Source organism: Sordaria macrospora, chromosome 2, assembly GCF_033870435.1.
Source record: "Sordaria macrospora chromosome 2, complete sequence".
Taxonomy (NCBI): domain Eukaryota; kingdom Fungi; phylum Ascomycota; class Sordariomycetes; order Sordariales; family Sordariaceae; genus Sordaria; species Sordaria macrospora.
In genome coordinates this window covers 2,652,014-2,665,385 of record NC_089372.1, presented here as the reverse complement: position 1 = coordinate 2,665,385, position 13,372 = coordinate 2,652,014, and the positions used below count along the sequence as shown (strand labels likewise).

Sequence of the window (13,372 nt, the reverse complement as noted above, 5' to 3'; positions counted from 1 at the left end):
GGGTATCGCTTTGAGTTGTGCTTCTCAAGATGTATGAGGGATTCTGGTAAGTGAGACGAAGAACTGGTAAGGACACTTGAATAAAAAGGTTTAGGCAAAATCACCGAAAGGCATCTTTCCAAAAACCACTCGGATACCACCAAGTAAGTCATTCACTATGACACTTGAATGCTGATCTCGCTCCTGTCACCTCATACCCAAAACCCTGACAGCTTCCCTCACCCCTTTCTAAGCGCCAAACCACACTCATCTACCACTCGGTTGTATCGACTTGTCTGTCTTCAGAGTTATACCTCCTCATCCGCCAGATGAAAGGCTCTAGAGATCGCGCGGCGGCGCACTGGTTACGCTAAGCGGTCCTCGCTTAACCATGATGCTCATGATCTCGTACAAGGCATCGGCAGCCGCCATGGTCGTGTGCTCAGCGTTGGTATCATAGGCAGGCTAGATAGAAAGGGTTAAAGATGCATCAGTGAGTGAGAGCTCTAAGAAAGGAAGCGAGGAGGAGACGACCGGAAAAAAAAAAGAAGAACTTACCGCAACCTCAACAATATCAGCAGCAATGATATTGATTCCTTCCAACCCTCTTAGAATGGTCCTAAGCTCTCTGGTAGACCATCCGCCTGTCTCGGGGGTGCCGGTGGCTGGGGCAACTGTTTGTACACAAGCGCTCACTCGTTAGTTACCTAGCTTCCCACTTCCCACCATTAAACGGGGCAAACCAGGGAGGAAGAGAGAGGGAGAAAAAATATTTTTTTTTTAAAAAAAAAAGACAGAAAGGGAATACTAACAAGCAGGATCTAAAGTATCAATATCCAAACTCAAATAAACCGGCCGTTCGGTACCCACCCTCTCCCGAATCTTCTTAATAATCCCTTCCGTCCCAATGGTATCAATCTCCCTAGCCTCGACAATCTCAAACCCGCAATACCCATCATTCTCGTAATCCGACGGGCCACTCAGCGTCGTGCGTATCCCCGCATGGATATTACTATCGTTCCTCAGCAGTCCCTCCTGCGCGGCATGCCAGAAATACGTCCCGTGGTTGACGGACGCGACCTCCGAGGGGGACCCGCCAAAGACTTTGGGCCGCCACGTGTCGAGGTGGCTGTCGAAGTGGATGACGGACACGGGGCCGTAGGCGCGATTGATGCTCCGCAGAAGCGGGAGGGTGATGGTGTGGTCGCCTCCGAGGGTGATGACGCGGGGGAGGGTCTCGCCGTGGAGGGAAGGGCCGGGCTTGTGGGCGTCGGTGGCGGGGGCGCGGGAGAGGATGGAGTGGTGACCTTGCTCGATCTGCGAGAGCGCAAAGGTGTTGTCGTACGAGGTCACGGGGATGTCGCCGCAGTCGATCACGGTGGCCCAGCTGTTGAAGGGGTTGGTGGCTAGCGGGACGTTGTAGCCGCCGCTATATATAAGGGGAACGGACGGAGAAGGCGTTAGTTAGTGTCGGTATGGACATGATGATGAGATGATTTAGCGGTAGAATATGTAGAGCAGACGGGTGGGTGGGGCATACTATAGGTTCAAACGACGAGATCCTTGACGGATTCCTGATGGACCGAAGCGAGCGCCGGGTCTATATGAAGTGCCGGTGTCAAATGGGGCGCCTTTAATATAGGGACAGTTAGTTAGTTGCCAGAATTTGTCTCTCATGGAGGTGTTGAGCTAAGACGGCCGGCCACTCACCAATAAAGGCAATATCGTAGTTGATATCTTTGCTGGCAAGACATGGTAGGTACGGTAGACGGCCAAAGGTCGAGATGCCGGAGAAGACAGAATCAGCCTGTTGGTGGCGTCAGTCTCAACTCCTCCTCGGCAAACACTGAGTCTTTTTCTTTTTTTTTTTTTTTTTTTTTTTTTTTTTTTTTTTTTTTTTTTTTTTTTTTTTTCGAATCCAGCATACCTGAGTGCCTCCATCCCCGGGCAAGTGATTGTACCACAAGCCTTGATGAGGGCCTGCCACGACCTTTTGACTATGGTCGCCATGTGCTGCCGCCAGAGCAGCGAGACAAGAGGCAATGCAGCTTGGGCGTAACATTTCGTTCGAATCTTCCCGATAATGCGTCTCAATGACAGACGAGAGACAAATGATCCTCTCGAGATCTGAAGAGGGGTTGGGACCATGACCTTTTATCGATATTTCCCGCAGTGTCTCCTTGGAACCCCTCCATTCTCATCGATTGGGTCAAGCAGCATGGTATATCCCGTTCCTCACTGCAGCAGCGAGACATCGTGTAGAACAGTGCTGTCGAGTGTTGTGTTTTCGTTATTCACCATCCAGAGCTTCACCTATCTCGAATGGTAGGCTCGCTGTCGACGTCTCGTCACTGATAGGTTGTTTGTCGATCGTCCAACGGGGAAACATGTCCAAGTCTGTTCATGCGACCTTGCTTGCCATGGTCGATTGAAGTGCACAATGCAATGCGGAGATTCTTGTTATGTAAACTACAACTTGAGAATGAGGAAGCAGAGCTGTCGTAAGTGGGAAAGAGGTGATGCGCAGTAGATAAGAGCCAGACATATTTGGATATTGGGCCAATTGCAAGCTTGCCGTCGACGGAGGGGATGTATGATATCCAGGACACTCCCACGCCGACATGCGAGCTCATTGGTACCATTGATGGAAATATCGGGATGAGGTGCAGCAGCCACCGATCGTAAACATTCCAAGTAGGAATCTCCTGGAACGGTATGATGGATGATGAGATATCCAGTCGTATGTTGGGCTTCAGCATCGTAGTTGCGTCTCAATGACTGCGGGGCTGAGATAAGAGCGAGAGTACTATCTGCCGGAGATGCATATTCCCGTGATTTAAAGGTTCTTGTCCATCTTTGGGAGATATGACATCGAAAGGACCTCTGCCATTCTGCAGGGGATGCCATTTCATGTCCATTTTGGGCATACTCGGATATAGAGGGATAGTGTGCTAACATGGCAAGCGAGATATTACCATTCTGGCAGTTGAGGACACTAACACTTTTACAAGATTCAGAAGATTCAGATTTTGGTACTGTGTTTCATTGTCTTATCGCAACCGCACAGCATCAAACCATCGATCGCCGCAATCGCAGAACCGGCATCTTGTGGAAGAGGTTATCAACATGTTGGAAGCGCACTACGCATTTCATGTTGCTGTCAACACAGCGTGGCTGGTAGGATTTTCCCTCTTTAACTGGGTAGCTCGCCGACGACCAGAGGTTGGGCGCTTGCCATATCTCAAACCTCGAGGCCAACGACATTCATGACTCTGTGATGTGGTGTGAGCCAAATGGGCTTGTAACGACGTCCGAATTATAACAGTCGAAGCTCCAAGCCGGGCAATGTCAAAGACCAAACGGCAACCAACAACAGCAGAAACGTTCAAAGACAGATCAGATCATGGGTCTTAAATAGGTAAAGATAAAACCCGATATTCACACTCGAGAGCGGGTGTAACAGGACACACTCTGTGAATTGTCATGGTGCCACTTGACACTTGACGGCATTGGGAGTCATTCGTTGCCCATGAACTGCACCATCCCTACGCGTGCAGGTGTTTGAGGGGACGAAGAAATTGAGGGAGGACTGTGCCAGCTGAAGACGCAGTCATTTGTCTTACGGGACTGGACTGGATGACTGGACTCTTCTTCTCATAACGCTGGCCATGTTTGTTGATGCCGCAGTCGCCGCCGTCGCCGTGGTTGTCGCGATAGTGGCATGGATGAAAACATGGGAAACCGGCAGCTGGTCGGGTAGCGATATGGTGCTCCGCCCCGGCCTGGACCCTGTTTTCGGGGCTGTTCACCTTGGCCAGCGACATGCATCTCACAGCATCGAATCGAATCGGTGGCCATGAGCCTCTTGAATGCTCAGAGCCTGCTGCTCGAGCCTGCAAAGCAACCCGACGGTTTGACCGATGGGCGCAGCTGGGTTTTGTGTTTAGTGGTGTTTTTGGACTTTTATAGCGGTCGTCGGGTCTTTGCCTGCCGACCACTCACATGGGTGCTTGGATGCCAGGATGAGGCCAAGACTGAGGACAGAAGACGGGAGGGGTTTTGGGGCTGGCTTCATATGATTGATCTCATTGGACAAAAGGTTCGTTTCAGACTTCAGTAGTACCTTTTACCCCGACTTTCTTCCATCTGGTACCTGAACATTACCTCCATATAGTTCAGTTCCAGCCAGAGGTACCCAGCACGCCTAGCTCGACGACGGTGAGGGCGGCAAGACATGACCCGGAACGGTCAGCACTTGAGGTCTGAGGAGGTTGGGAAATGGAGAAGAGGATGATGAATCTTCCAAAGAATGATGCAGATGGATGCACAAGCAGCAGAAAAAAAAGGGGAGGCGCAGGTGCCACTTTTTGTTGAGGCGTGACGCCGCAAGGAGGACGGAAGAGAAAGAGGAGAACTGAAAGAGAGAGGATCCCCTTTTGTCCCATGTGTGGACCATGGAAGACACAGATGGAGGACATTGTCCAAACAATATGCAGACAGGGCAACGATGCAGTGGCCCATCTGTCCACTATCGCTCTCGCTCCATCCCATCATCCACACTAGGTTGCACCGAAAGGGGTGCCACTGATTACTGACAACATTGAATGAGAAAGGTTGTCGGGTGTTCCTGAATGTGCTAAGCCGGGCAGGTAAAATTGGTGCCGCTCGACGTCAGTCAGGTCCCTCTCTCTATAAGAAATCTGGGGTGGAAAGACGGTACCATTTCCCTGATTGAGGCTTCTAAAAAGACCCGCGAACCAGGGTCTATGATCGCCCCATGAATGGTTCCCATGTGCATGTCATTGTTTTTTGCCTCTTTCCTCACTCATATGCTCCCACCTCATATCCAGTTCCATCAGTCCCTATTTGCAACTTTTTGACCACGTATCGACAACATCAACAACAACATCGGCAACAACATCGGCAACAACATCGGCAACAACATCGGCAACAACATCGACAATAATTCCCGTCGCCTGAGAAAAACAACGTTAGCCAGGCAACCAGGGGTCAGGATCAAAAAAAGCCAAAAGTACGGTCAACGACTTGCATCGAATCACTGTCCGATTTTCATGATCCGGATCCATACTGCCAGCTGTGCCTGCGCCAGTCAAAGCCGTCTTGCCAGTTTAGACGGCGGGCTCTGGACAGCTGCTGCTGCTGCTGCTCCATCTTGCGACCTGCAGAAAGGCCCCGTCAGACCCGTCCAGCGAAAAAAAAACAGACAGTCCAGATCGAGCTTGCTGTGGCTATTTCCATTTCCATATCCCCATTTCTATTCGTATTTCCTGCTGCGTCATATTCCCAGCCAATCACCAACCATTGAGCCGCCTCAACGCCATCCAGCCTAGGCCCAGCGAAGCGCACCCATCCAGGCCATTCAGACCGTCGAGGCCCATTCAACTGCCCTTCACACAAGCCCAGCGTGCCCTGTCCTTTCTCTTTTCCACTTCTCCCGAGTCTCGAGCCACTCCATTGCTTCGACCACGACGAGCCACAACAACAACACCTTGACGCTGTTCGAACCACTCATCGACAACCTGTCTGCCGTCCCGAGGATTCGAAACTCAGCAATCAGACGCCAGATCTGGTATATACCATTCATAGGACCCGCCCCACTCGAGAGGAAGGAATCAAGCCTATTTGTTTCCCTTTCCCCTTGGACCATGCGCCGGGACCTAATAGCATCCTGGGTCTAGCTTGTCTCGTGGAGTCTTTGAGTGCTTGCTTGCTGCTACTGCCGCTGCTCCCACTGACACCGCTGTCGACGGCGCGATTGGTGACGAGAAGCCGTTGCCTCCACCGGCTTTGTACGTGTACGAAAAAGGTCGGTCATGAAACGGCGGCCACTGCTTGCTTCTGCCACTCCCCAGCATCCCCAGTCTCCCCGGTCTTGCCAGTCTCTCCTGCGCCCAGCTTGCCAGCACAAACCAGCGGGAAGGTGTCCATCGGAGCCACTTGTCTGTGTTTCAGAAAGGCCGCTGGCATAGTGGAATCTGTCCCCGACCGTCGCAATCCGGCCGAAATAAAAGAGGAAAGAAAAGTCTGTGTCGTACCCAACGCAAGGTACCCGACGCCGACTTAATAGAGGTAGCCACTCGGCACTGCTGCTGAGCCTCAAGGGTCTTGACTCCCAGAGGGGCCCCAACAAGCAAACGTCTCCCCGTCATTCAAAGCCTTATCAAATCCACACCTGTAGTTACACACTCACACACACAACATGCGCGCATCCTGGCTTGGATCAAGAGACTGAAGCAGACGAAGAAGAAGAGAGAGGAAGGAAGAAAAAGAAACATTTAAAACTCATTACATCTTCAACACTCACCTCACTTTTCTTTTTGAGTTGTCATGAGAGGGAATGTTGATGCTGGGCCGGCGGTGCCCAATATGGTTCACTCTGAAGCCGACTATGCCATGGTCCGGAATGCGGATGGGACGGAAAGTCCACAGCGCATCTTCAGAAGACACAAAACTTTGCCCCGACCGGGTACAGCATCGTCGACTGGTTCGCGAAGCTCAAGTCCCGCTCGGCCTTCGCGGACTACCCAGCTACGACGGTCAAGATATCGACCGGCCGGCCCCGAACCGCCCCCGACGCCGCCTACCCATTCACGTACCTCGTCATCAGCCAAGTCGATGCAATCAATAGACCAGTCAAGCCCAACAAACTCGGGCAGTCCGCTGCAAAGCACCGATAATGTGCAGCATGTTCAACCACGTCCCCCAACCACGCCACCGAACCAACGTACTCCACCAACTCCGAACTTGACCCCCGAAAGAATTCCCCCGCCGGCTCCTGAACCACCAAAACGTCCTGCCCGGCCCCAGCTGCAGGTCCAAACCCAGCCTGAGGCTCAGTCCCAGTTCTCAGGCCAGTCCCGGCCCCGACCACGGCTTCTTGTTGACGATCGGATGCCATCCAAAGCGACGACAGTAGATTCAAGATCGGAATCATTCAAGACAGCACCCGAAGCCCCTATCACTCCAGAAGATGAGGATGACGGAAAATCGACTGTGCGGCCCGAGATGTCGTCGAGGGGAACATCGCGAAGTACGATCCGTCAGGCTAACAGAGGAGCAAAATTGCAACCGCAGACTGTAGGTTTGGGCATTGACATCGGGGTGAACTCAAGCGTTGGAGATGGATTAACGCCAGCAGCAGAGAGGGAAGTTCAGCTTGGGCGAGATGCGTACGAGGGAGGGTGGGGCGGCCAGGGAACGCAGGGAGGAAACTTGAATTCTGAAGAAGAGGTGGTTGAGGAATGGGACGAAAATCTGGAAAGGAATGTGATTGTCAGCAGGCGACGTGCGGCACCCAGATGGAACGCTACCAAAAATCGCAACTCGGTGTTTATGGAACCGCCAACCACCACGACAACAATTACACCAACAACAGCTGCGATGACGAGAGTACTACCTCTACGCGCCATGAACCTCGAGGAACAGCAACGGGCCCTCCCTCGCTCAGAGCCATCGACGAGTGGGGACACGCGGCGCTTTTCCACGACTTCCAACCAGTCCGCCACCTCCACGATTATGGGCACTATTGTCGTCGGTGATGATACGGGTTCTCAGCGACGCAACACACTCCGACACGTACGAAAGCCCACTCTGCCTCTGCGTGATTCTGTCTCCGATCTTGCTCAATCAACCACTTCTTTTGCTCCAGCCCCGGCTCCGGCTCTGGCTCCAGCACCAGAAGTCTTCCAACGACGACCACAGCTTGAGCAAAAATCAGGCGGTCCTCCCCGCGAAAGTTATTTTTCAACCACTTCCACCTCCAGCCGGAAAGCCAGGAGGGATGTGTGGAAAACTGGGTCAATACCTGTGGTGATCGTACCAGAGCGTCGGACCTCCCTCAAGTCCAATGGAAAACCTCCTTCTCTTCGTTCGATGAGCAGTCGGAGATCTAAACGGAGCCAAAGCCTGAGTTCCGTTGGGCGACGGTCACAGGCGTCCGCGAGCAACTTTACTATTGACATATATATGGACCAGCCGCGGCGCAGCAGGAACATCTCCGAATCTGACAGATCTCGAGCCGGCGATCCTCGAACTGCCGACTTTCCGCCGTACATCCCTAGGCGGTCATCTTCTCTTTCCGCTACTACCAGTCGCAACGTGTCAAGGACGGGGTCTCTCACGGCGGAAAGCCTCCGAGCCCATGACGCACTCTACGAGCAACAGAAAGCTTCGCAAACAGTTGAACGGGCAGTAGAAAAACTACAGAGGGAAAAGCGGCCGCCTCCAAAGCCGGTAAATACGTCTAGACAATACCGCAGGACGATTGACGGAAACGACTTGGAACCAGAGCGACGTCAGTCTGGGACTATCAACATCAAATTCTCCCCTTCGATTCAGTCAAGCAACTTTGACAACAGTGACCCGCGAACGCCGCGTAGCTTTCCTGCTGATCACAATGATGATGGCGGTCCTCGTCACAGTTACGAATACAACAAGAGGAATTCTGTTCAACATACCCCTTTCTCGCAAGCTTCCGTAGAGACGGGCGCCTCCCATGCCGAAGTATCAGAGGCGAGAGCGATACCGATCTACCCGCATCAGAACAAGTCTGTGATGATTGTAAACCACTCCAATAAGCCATCCGAGGCCTCTTCCTCGGATCGGCAAAGGTCTCCTCCAACAGCCACCCCCATCATTGCCGCCACCGATGCCGAAGGAAATCCTATAACACCGCCGCAAGACCTCTCAAGGGGTGATGAAAACTTCTCCCCCTTGAGAAACCCAAGAGCACCCCCCAAACCACCCCCGGCAATCAATTTCATTCCGGCAACGCCTTCGGGTCTAACACCAACCACGGAAAAGGAGAAGGAGCTTGGTAGTTTCTACGATGATATGCCCGAGCCAGAGGAGCCTAAACCCGAAAGCGGATTCGCCATGCTCCGCCGGAAGCTAAGCCGTCGCCGGACCTCGGAAACAACTGGGTCCCGTCCGGGGTTCCTTACGCGTACATTTTCATTGTCAAAGTATACGAAAAACTACGAGTCGGATGGTGGCAGCAGTGATAGGCTGAAGAGACCCCACCTGAAGAGGTCCTTTACAGCCGATGACGCCCCCGTCGAGCCAGACAAGCTTCACCCTGACTGGCGGCCATCCTACCAGTCCGATTTCTCAGACAGCGGAAGCGAGGACGAGGAGCGCTGGGACTACCCGCCCATCGACAACCGTCCCCAACGGCCGGGTCTGCTGCCTAAACGGAGTCTGAGCCAGAGGATGAAGAAGGCATTCGCCATCATGCCGTTGCGCAACGGCTCAAAGTACGACGCCTCATACTCGACAGATAGCGGTGACGTGCCTGACCAATACAAGCGGACTATCCGACGCACGCCGAGCGGCAGTCTGCGGGTCATGAAGATTCGGCAAAGCCTGGAGTCTATGGCGCAGTCCATGGCACGGCCGTCCATCTCGTCCGAAAGACCCACCAGACCGTCCATATCATCACCTTCAGAGACACCCCGACCATCTATCTCTACTGAAGCGCCTCCTCGACCTTCGATCTCCCCCGACTCCAGCTCAACCCGGCCTTCCATGTCCTCCGAAAACCCCCGCTTCTACCCGCCCCGCGTCCGAAGAAACTACGGCGCACTCTTCCAGCGCCAGCCACGACCTCCCCCTGCTGTCTCGTCAGCAGCGCCGCCCCTAACTCCCTCTTCCGTGTCCACCTTTGCGACCGGCTACTCTGCCACCTCTATTTCCCCACCCACTGTAGCTGGAGGACCGCCACAACCGCCACCCATGAAGAGACGCGGTAGTCTCAGTGAGAAGATCCTACCTGTCTTGAACGAAAAGGTCAACATTGTGCGGAGGCTGAGCGAGAAGCGGAAGGAGAAGAAGAGGGATGAGATGCGGAAGACGATCAGTCATCCGAGAGTGGTCAGGGATGGATTGGGCGAAGTGATCAAGCATGATACAGGGAGGGAGATCTTTGCGATGAACCAGGGTCAGCCGGGACAGCAGCCGGGACAACAGTTGAGGCAGTCGCCGCCTGCTATGAGCACCCCTGCGAGGAGGGGGTCACCGCCTAGGATAGGGAGGGGGTCTCCTATTTAATATGTCGGAGATCATGAAATTGAAGGACAAGGAACATATTGAGCTGGGAGTACATGGGCCAACACAAAACAAAACACGATGGAGACGGACAAAAGAATGCATCAATCATGTTGATCATGAACGACTCAGAAGAAGGAATGACCATGGTTACGATACGAACTGTTACACGGCACGAAACGAAAACAGCAACAAGAAGAGCACAACACACGGCAATGAAAGCATGACCTGATGAACTACCACAACGATACATACACACGCACATACGTCAAAATCGACGACACTCCTTTTTTGCATGTCTTCCTTTCTTATTCTTTTTTTTTTTTTTTTTTTTTTTTTTTTTTTTTTTTTTGTGGTAGGGGTTTATTCAACAAAACTATGCTACATATACCACATTTCTGTTTTCTTCTTCTCTTTGCTTTAGCTCAGCTCCTTGTCTATTTCTGCATCGCGCGCAATCTCTACAAATTCGGTCTTGGTTATATACCTACAAGATGAAGAAAAGAGAGAGAGAGAGCAAACGACGAGCGGAATAAGGAAGAGCCATCACCGCTACGATTTCATTGCGTGCTGGGCGGGCTAGTTTTTGTTTTACGTATATACCTGAAAGAGTTTCCCGTTTTCGTCTTTCTTGTTTTTCTTTTTTCTCTCTATATGGCTACGACGGTGATAGGTGACGATGATGATGGATGGGGGAAGGGACATCTTGTAATGGAAGTTATATATCAGATTTATGATGATCATGATTGAAATGTGATAGAGGAGGGTTCAAGGGTCAAGGGGTTCTAGGTTATCAACCCAACCATATTTGAAGGGACATGTTATGACAGGAAGAAGGGGATGAAAGTTAAGGAATGCAATTCAGATGTTTATGATGACGGACTTTGATTTTGTTTTTCTTCGAATGTCTGCGTTTCGGTCATTTCGACTAAAGACCTAGCTAGACTTATGTGCTTCTACTTGACCCCTTTGTTATTTTTCCAACCCCCCAATACAGCCCCCCAACCATAACCCATCATTTTACTCGAACATCATCTTCCTACATAGGTAACTACCTCGCTCAATCGCGAACCTTGGCGACAGTCCTCAGCTCACCCCTACTCTTGGTCAAGATGACAAACGCATCAATAGCAGCCTCAAAGTCCTCAGCACTATGACCTGGGAATTCGAGATCAAAATGTTGTGCGAGGGTCGCGATGCAGAGGTATAACTCTGCCCAAGCGAGACTGTTTGGGTAGTATCACGTTAGCATCATGGTCAGTTGCCATCCTGAAACACAGAGAGTTGGGCATGTAGGTACGAAACAAATGGAAGTGATGAAAGAGGGAAGGAAAAAAAAAAAAGAAGAAAAAAAAAAGGAAAAAAAAAAAAGGAAACCAAAAAACTCACTGCATCCCCAAACAATTCCTCGACCCCCTGCTAAAAGGCGCCCACATCCTCTCCCCGCCCGCAATCCTGCGCTTAAACTCCTCATCCATCCACCTCTCCGGATTAAACTCCCTCGCATCCTTCCCGTAAACGCTCTCATCCCAATGCATCAAGATCTGCGTCATACCCACTGGTGTTCCGCGGGGGATCGTCCATTCTTTCTCTCCCTTGTCGTCGTTCAGATTCCCCTGTTGAGGCCCAGGATAAACCAGTTCCCGATCAGGCGCCACCCTCTGCAACCGACTCGCCGCCGCGGGACTGAGTCTGAGTCCCTCCATGAGAATAGCCGTCAGGTAGGGGAGGTGTTCCAAATCGCGGTATTCGTAACTCGAAGGGTCCGAGAGGTTGAATTGCGAGAGCTCGGAGCGTAAACGGGAGAGAATGGAAGGGGAAGAAAAGAGGTTGTAGATTATCAAGCGTAAAGTGGAGGCTGTGGTCTCGAACCCCGCAGAGGTTATTACGAAGACGTCTTGGTGGATTCGGGAGAGGGATTTGAGGTGGGAAGGGAGGGAGGGGGAGGAGAGGATGTCGTTTATGATTGTGTGGGTTTGGGTTGTTTCTGGGGTTTTAGAGGTAGAGGTTGAGGTAGGTTTTTCTGAGGAGGTATTGGCAAGGTGGGCGTCGATGATTTGCTTGGTGTCGTGGAGGGTTACCTGTGGGAGTGGGATTATTTGGTGTTAATTCATGACGATACCTCTGGCTACCCAGGTAAAGGACGGATGATATGACAAAACGAAATGAAAAAAGTACCTTCAAATGAGTAAAAACATTCTTCAACCCTTTATCCCCCAACCACCCAGCCAGCCACAGCATGAAATCCCACGGCAAGCTAAACGCGACCCTCAGCACGGGAATATGCTTGTTATATCTCCACATGCGGCCCTCGTCCGTAACCATGGTAGTGAAGTCTTTGTCAAAATCTTCCTTGTCCAGGTTACCGTAGCTCTTGCCCATGATGAACTCGTTCGACACGTCCCTGGCCCAGGCACTGATGGCGGCGCCCAAATCGAACGTTTCTTTGGTGCTCGCCTTGCGGGTCATGATAGCCTGCAGCTTGTCCAGGTGCTTGCGCACAATGTCCATCTTGCGGCCCACGTTGGCCTTTGAGAAAAAAGGCGATAATGGCTGCCGGATCGCCTTGTGCAGAAAGTGGTCCGGCGCGCTGATGGCCACGTCCAGACCCCGGCCGTGCGCGGCGTACGCCCAGTCGTACTTGTCCCACCGGCCGCCGTCGTTGCGGTACAGTTTTTCGTAGTAGGTCGAGTCGTTGATGTGAAGCTCGTAGGGGCTGATGCGGATTATGGGGCCTGTTTTTGATGGGGGATTTTTTGTGTTAGCCCCCCCGCCGTTCGTTGTGTGTCATGACTACCTGGCCTATTTTACGGGAAGGAGAAAGGAGACTATGATTGACTGACCATATTGCTTGTGAAGTTCTGCGATCTTGAAGGTGTACTGCCCTTCTTGAATTACGTCGTAGTAGCCCTCGTACAGCCTGGTGATGGCAGCCAACTTGGGACCGGGGAACTTGGCAAGTGGATGCAATGTGAGGCGGTATATCGTCCGGCTCACGTAGTAAACCGTGACGGCCACGGCAACATGCCACCATGTGGCTGCTGGCAGGAGGTCTGCCAGGAGACTCATGGTGGAAGAGGAGAACCTGTTTCGTGAGCTGATTCCTAAAGGGCTTGAGGGATAGAAAGTAACGATGGTCACGAAGTGCTGGGAAACAAGTACCCCACCTAATAGCCCAGTTAATGAAAGAGAGAGCCACCTGGGAGCAGGAAGAAGAACCAGGTCTTTATATACCTATATTCCGAACATCATCCTGAAACCCCTTTCCTCGAGATCCATCTGCCGCGCGACAATACCTGCCGACCTAGGTAACCATTCTCGAGTGTCT

The 13,372-nt window shown here is 52.0% G+C and overlaps 3 protein-coding genes across 3 annotated transcripts; 1 reads left to right on the top strand and 2 right to left on the bottom strand.

The window, feature by feature from the left end:
• Positions 1 to 70: 70 nt before the first annotated feature.
• SMAC4_04037 (uncharacterized protein) lies at positions 71 to 2,781 on the bottom strand. Its single transcript, XM_003348144.2, has 6 exons — positions 1,907 to 2,781; positions 1,690 to 1,786; positions 1,520 to 1,610; positions 792 to 1,408; positions 538 to 653; positions 71 to 444 (listed from the first exon to the last, which is right to left on the bottom strand). Exons 1-6 carry the CDS (start codon positions 2,039 to 2,041, stop codon positions 319 to 321), a joined length of 1,182 nt encoding a protein of 393 aa, XP_003348192.1. The 5' UTR covers positions 2,042 to 2,781; the 3' UTR covers positions 71 to 318.
• A 3,053-nt stretch (positions 2,782 to 5,834) lies between these two features.
• Positions 5,835 to 10,047, top strand: SMAC4_04038 (uncharacterized protein; the record flags this gene model as incomplete). Its single annotated transcript, XM_003348145.3, has 1 exon — positions 5,835 to 10,047. The coding sequence occupies exon 1, from the start codon at positions 6,328 to 6,330 to the stop codon at positions 10,045 to 10,047; it is 3,720 nt and encodes a 1,239-aa protein (XP_003348193.2). The 5' UTR covers positions 5,835 to 6,327.
• A 321-nt stretch (positions 10,048 to 10,368) lies between these two features.
• On the bottom strand, positions 10,369 to 13,113 carry SMAC4_04039 (uncharacterized protein; the record flags this gene model as incomplete). Its single annotated transcript, XM_024655612.2, has 4 exons — positions 10,369 to 11,270; positions 11,458 to 12,125; positions 12,223 to 12,779; positions 12,888 to 13,113. 4 exons carry the CDS (start codon positions 13,111 to 13,113, stop codon positions 11,105 to 11,107), a joined length of 1,617 nt encoding a protein of 538 aa, XP_024511487.1. The 3' UTR covers positions 10,369 to 11,104.
• Between the last annotated feature and the right edge of the window lie 259 nt (positions 13,114 to 13,372).

What these genes read in the sequence shown, in the direction of transcription:
- SMAC4_04037 (XM_003348144.2), bottom strand. Translation starts at nt 2,041, where the DNA reads ATGTTACGCCCAAGCTGCATTGCCTCTTGTCTCGCTGCTCTGGCGGCA. An exon ending in CTACGATATTGCCTTTATTG is followed by an intron (nt 1,611 to 1,689) that starts GTGAGTGGCCGG and finishes CCTATATTAAAG; the next exon opens with GCGCCCCATTTGACACCGGC. An exon ending in TGATACTTTAGATCCTGCTT is followed by an intron (nt 654 to 791) that starts GTTAGTATTCCC and finishes GTGTACAAACAG; the next exon opens with TTGCCCCAGCCACCGGCACC.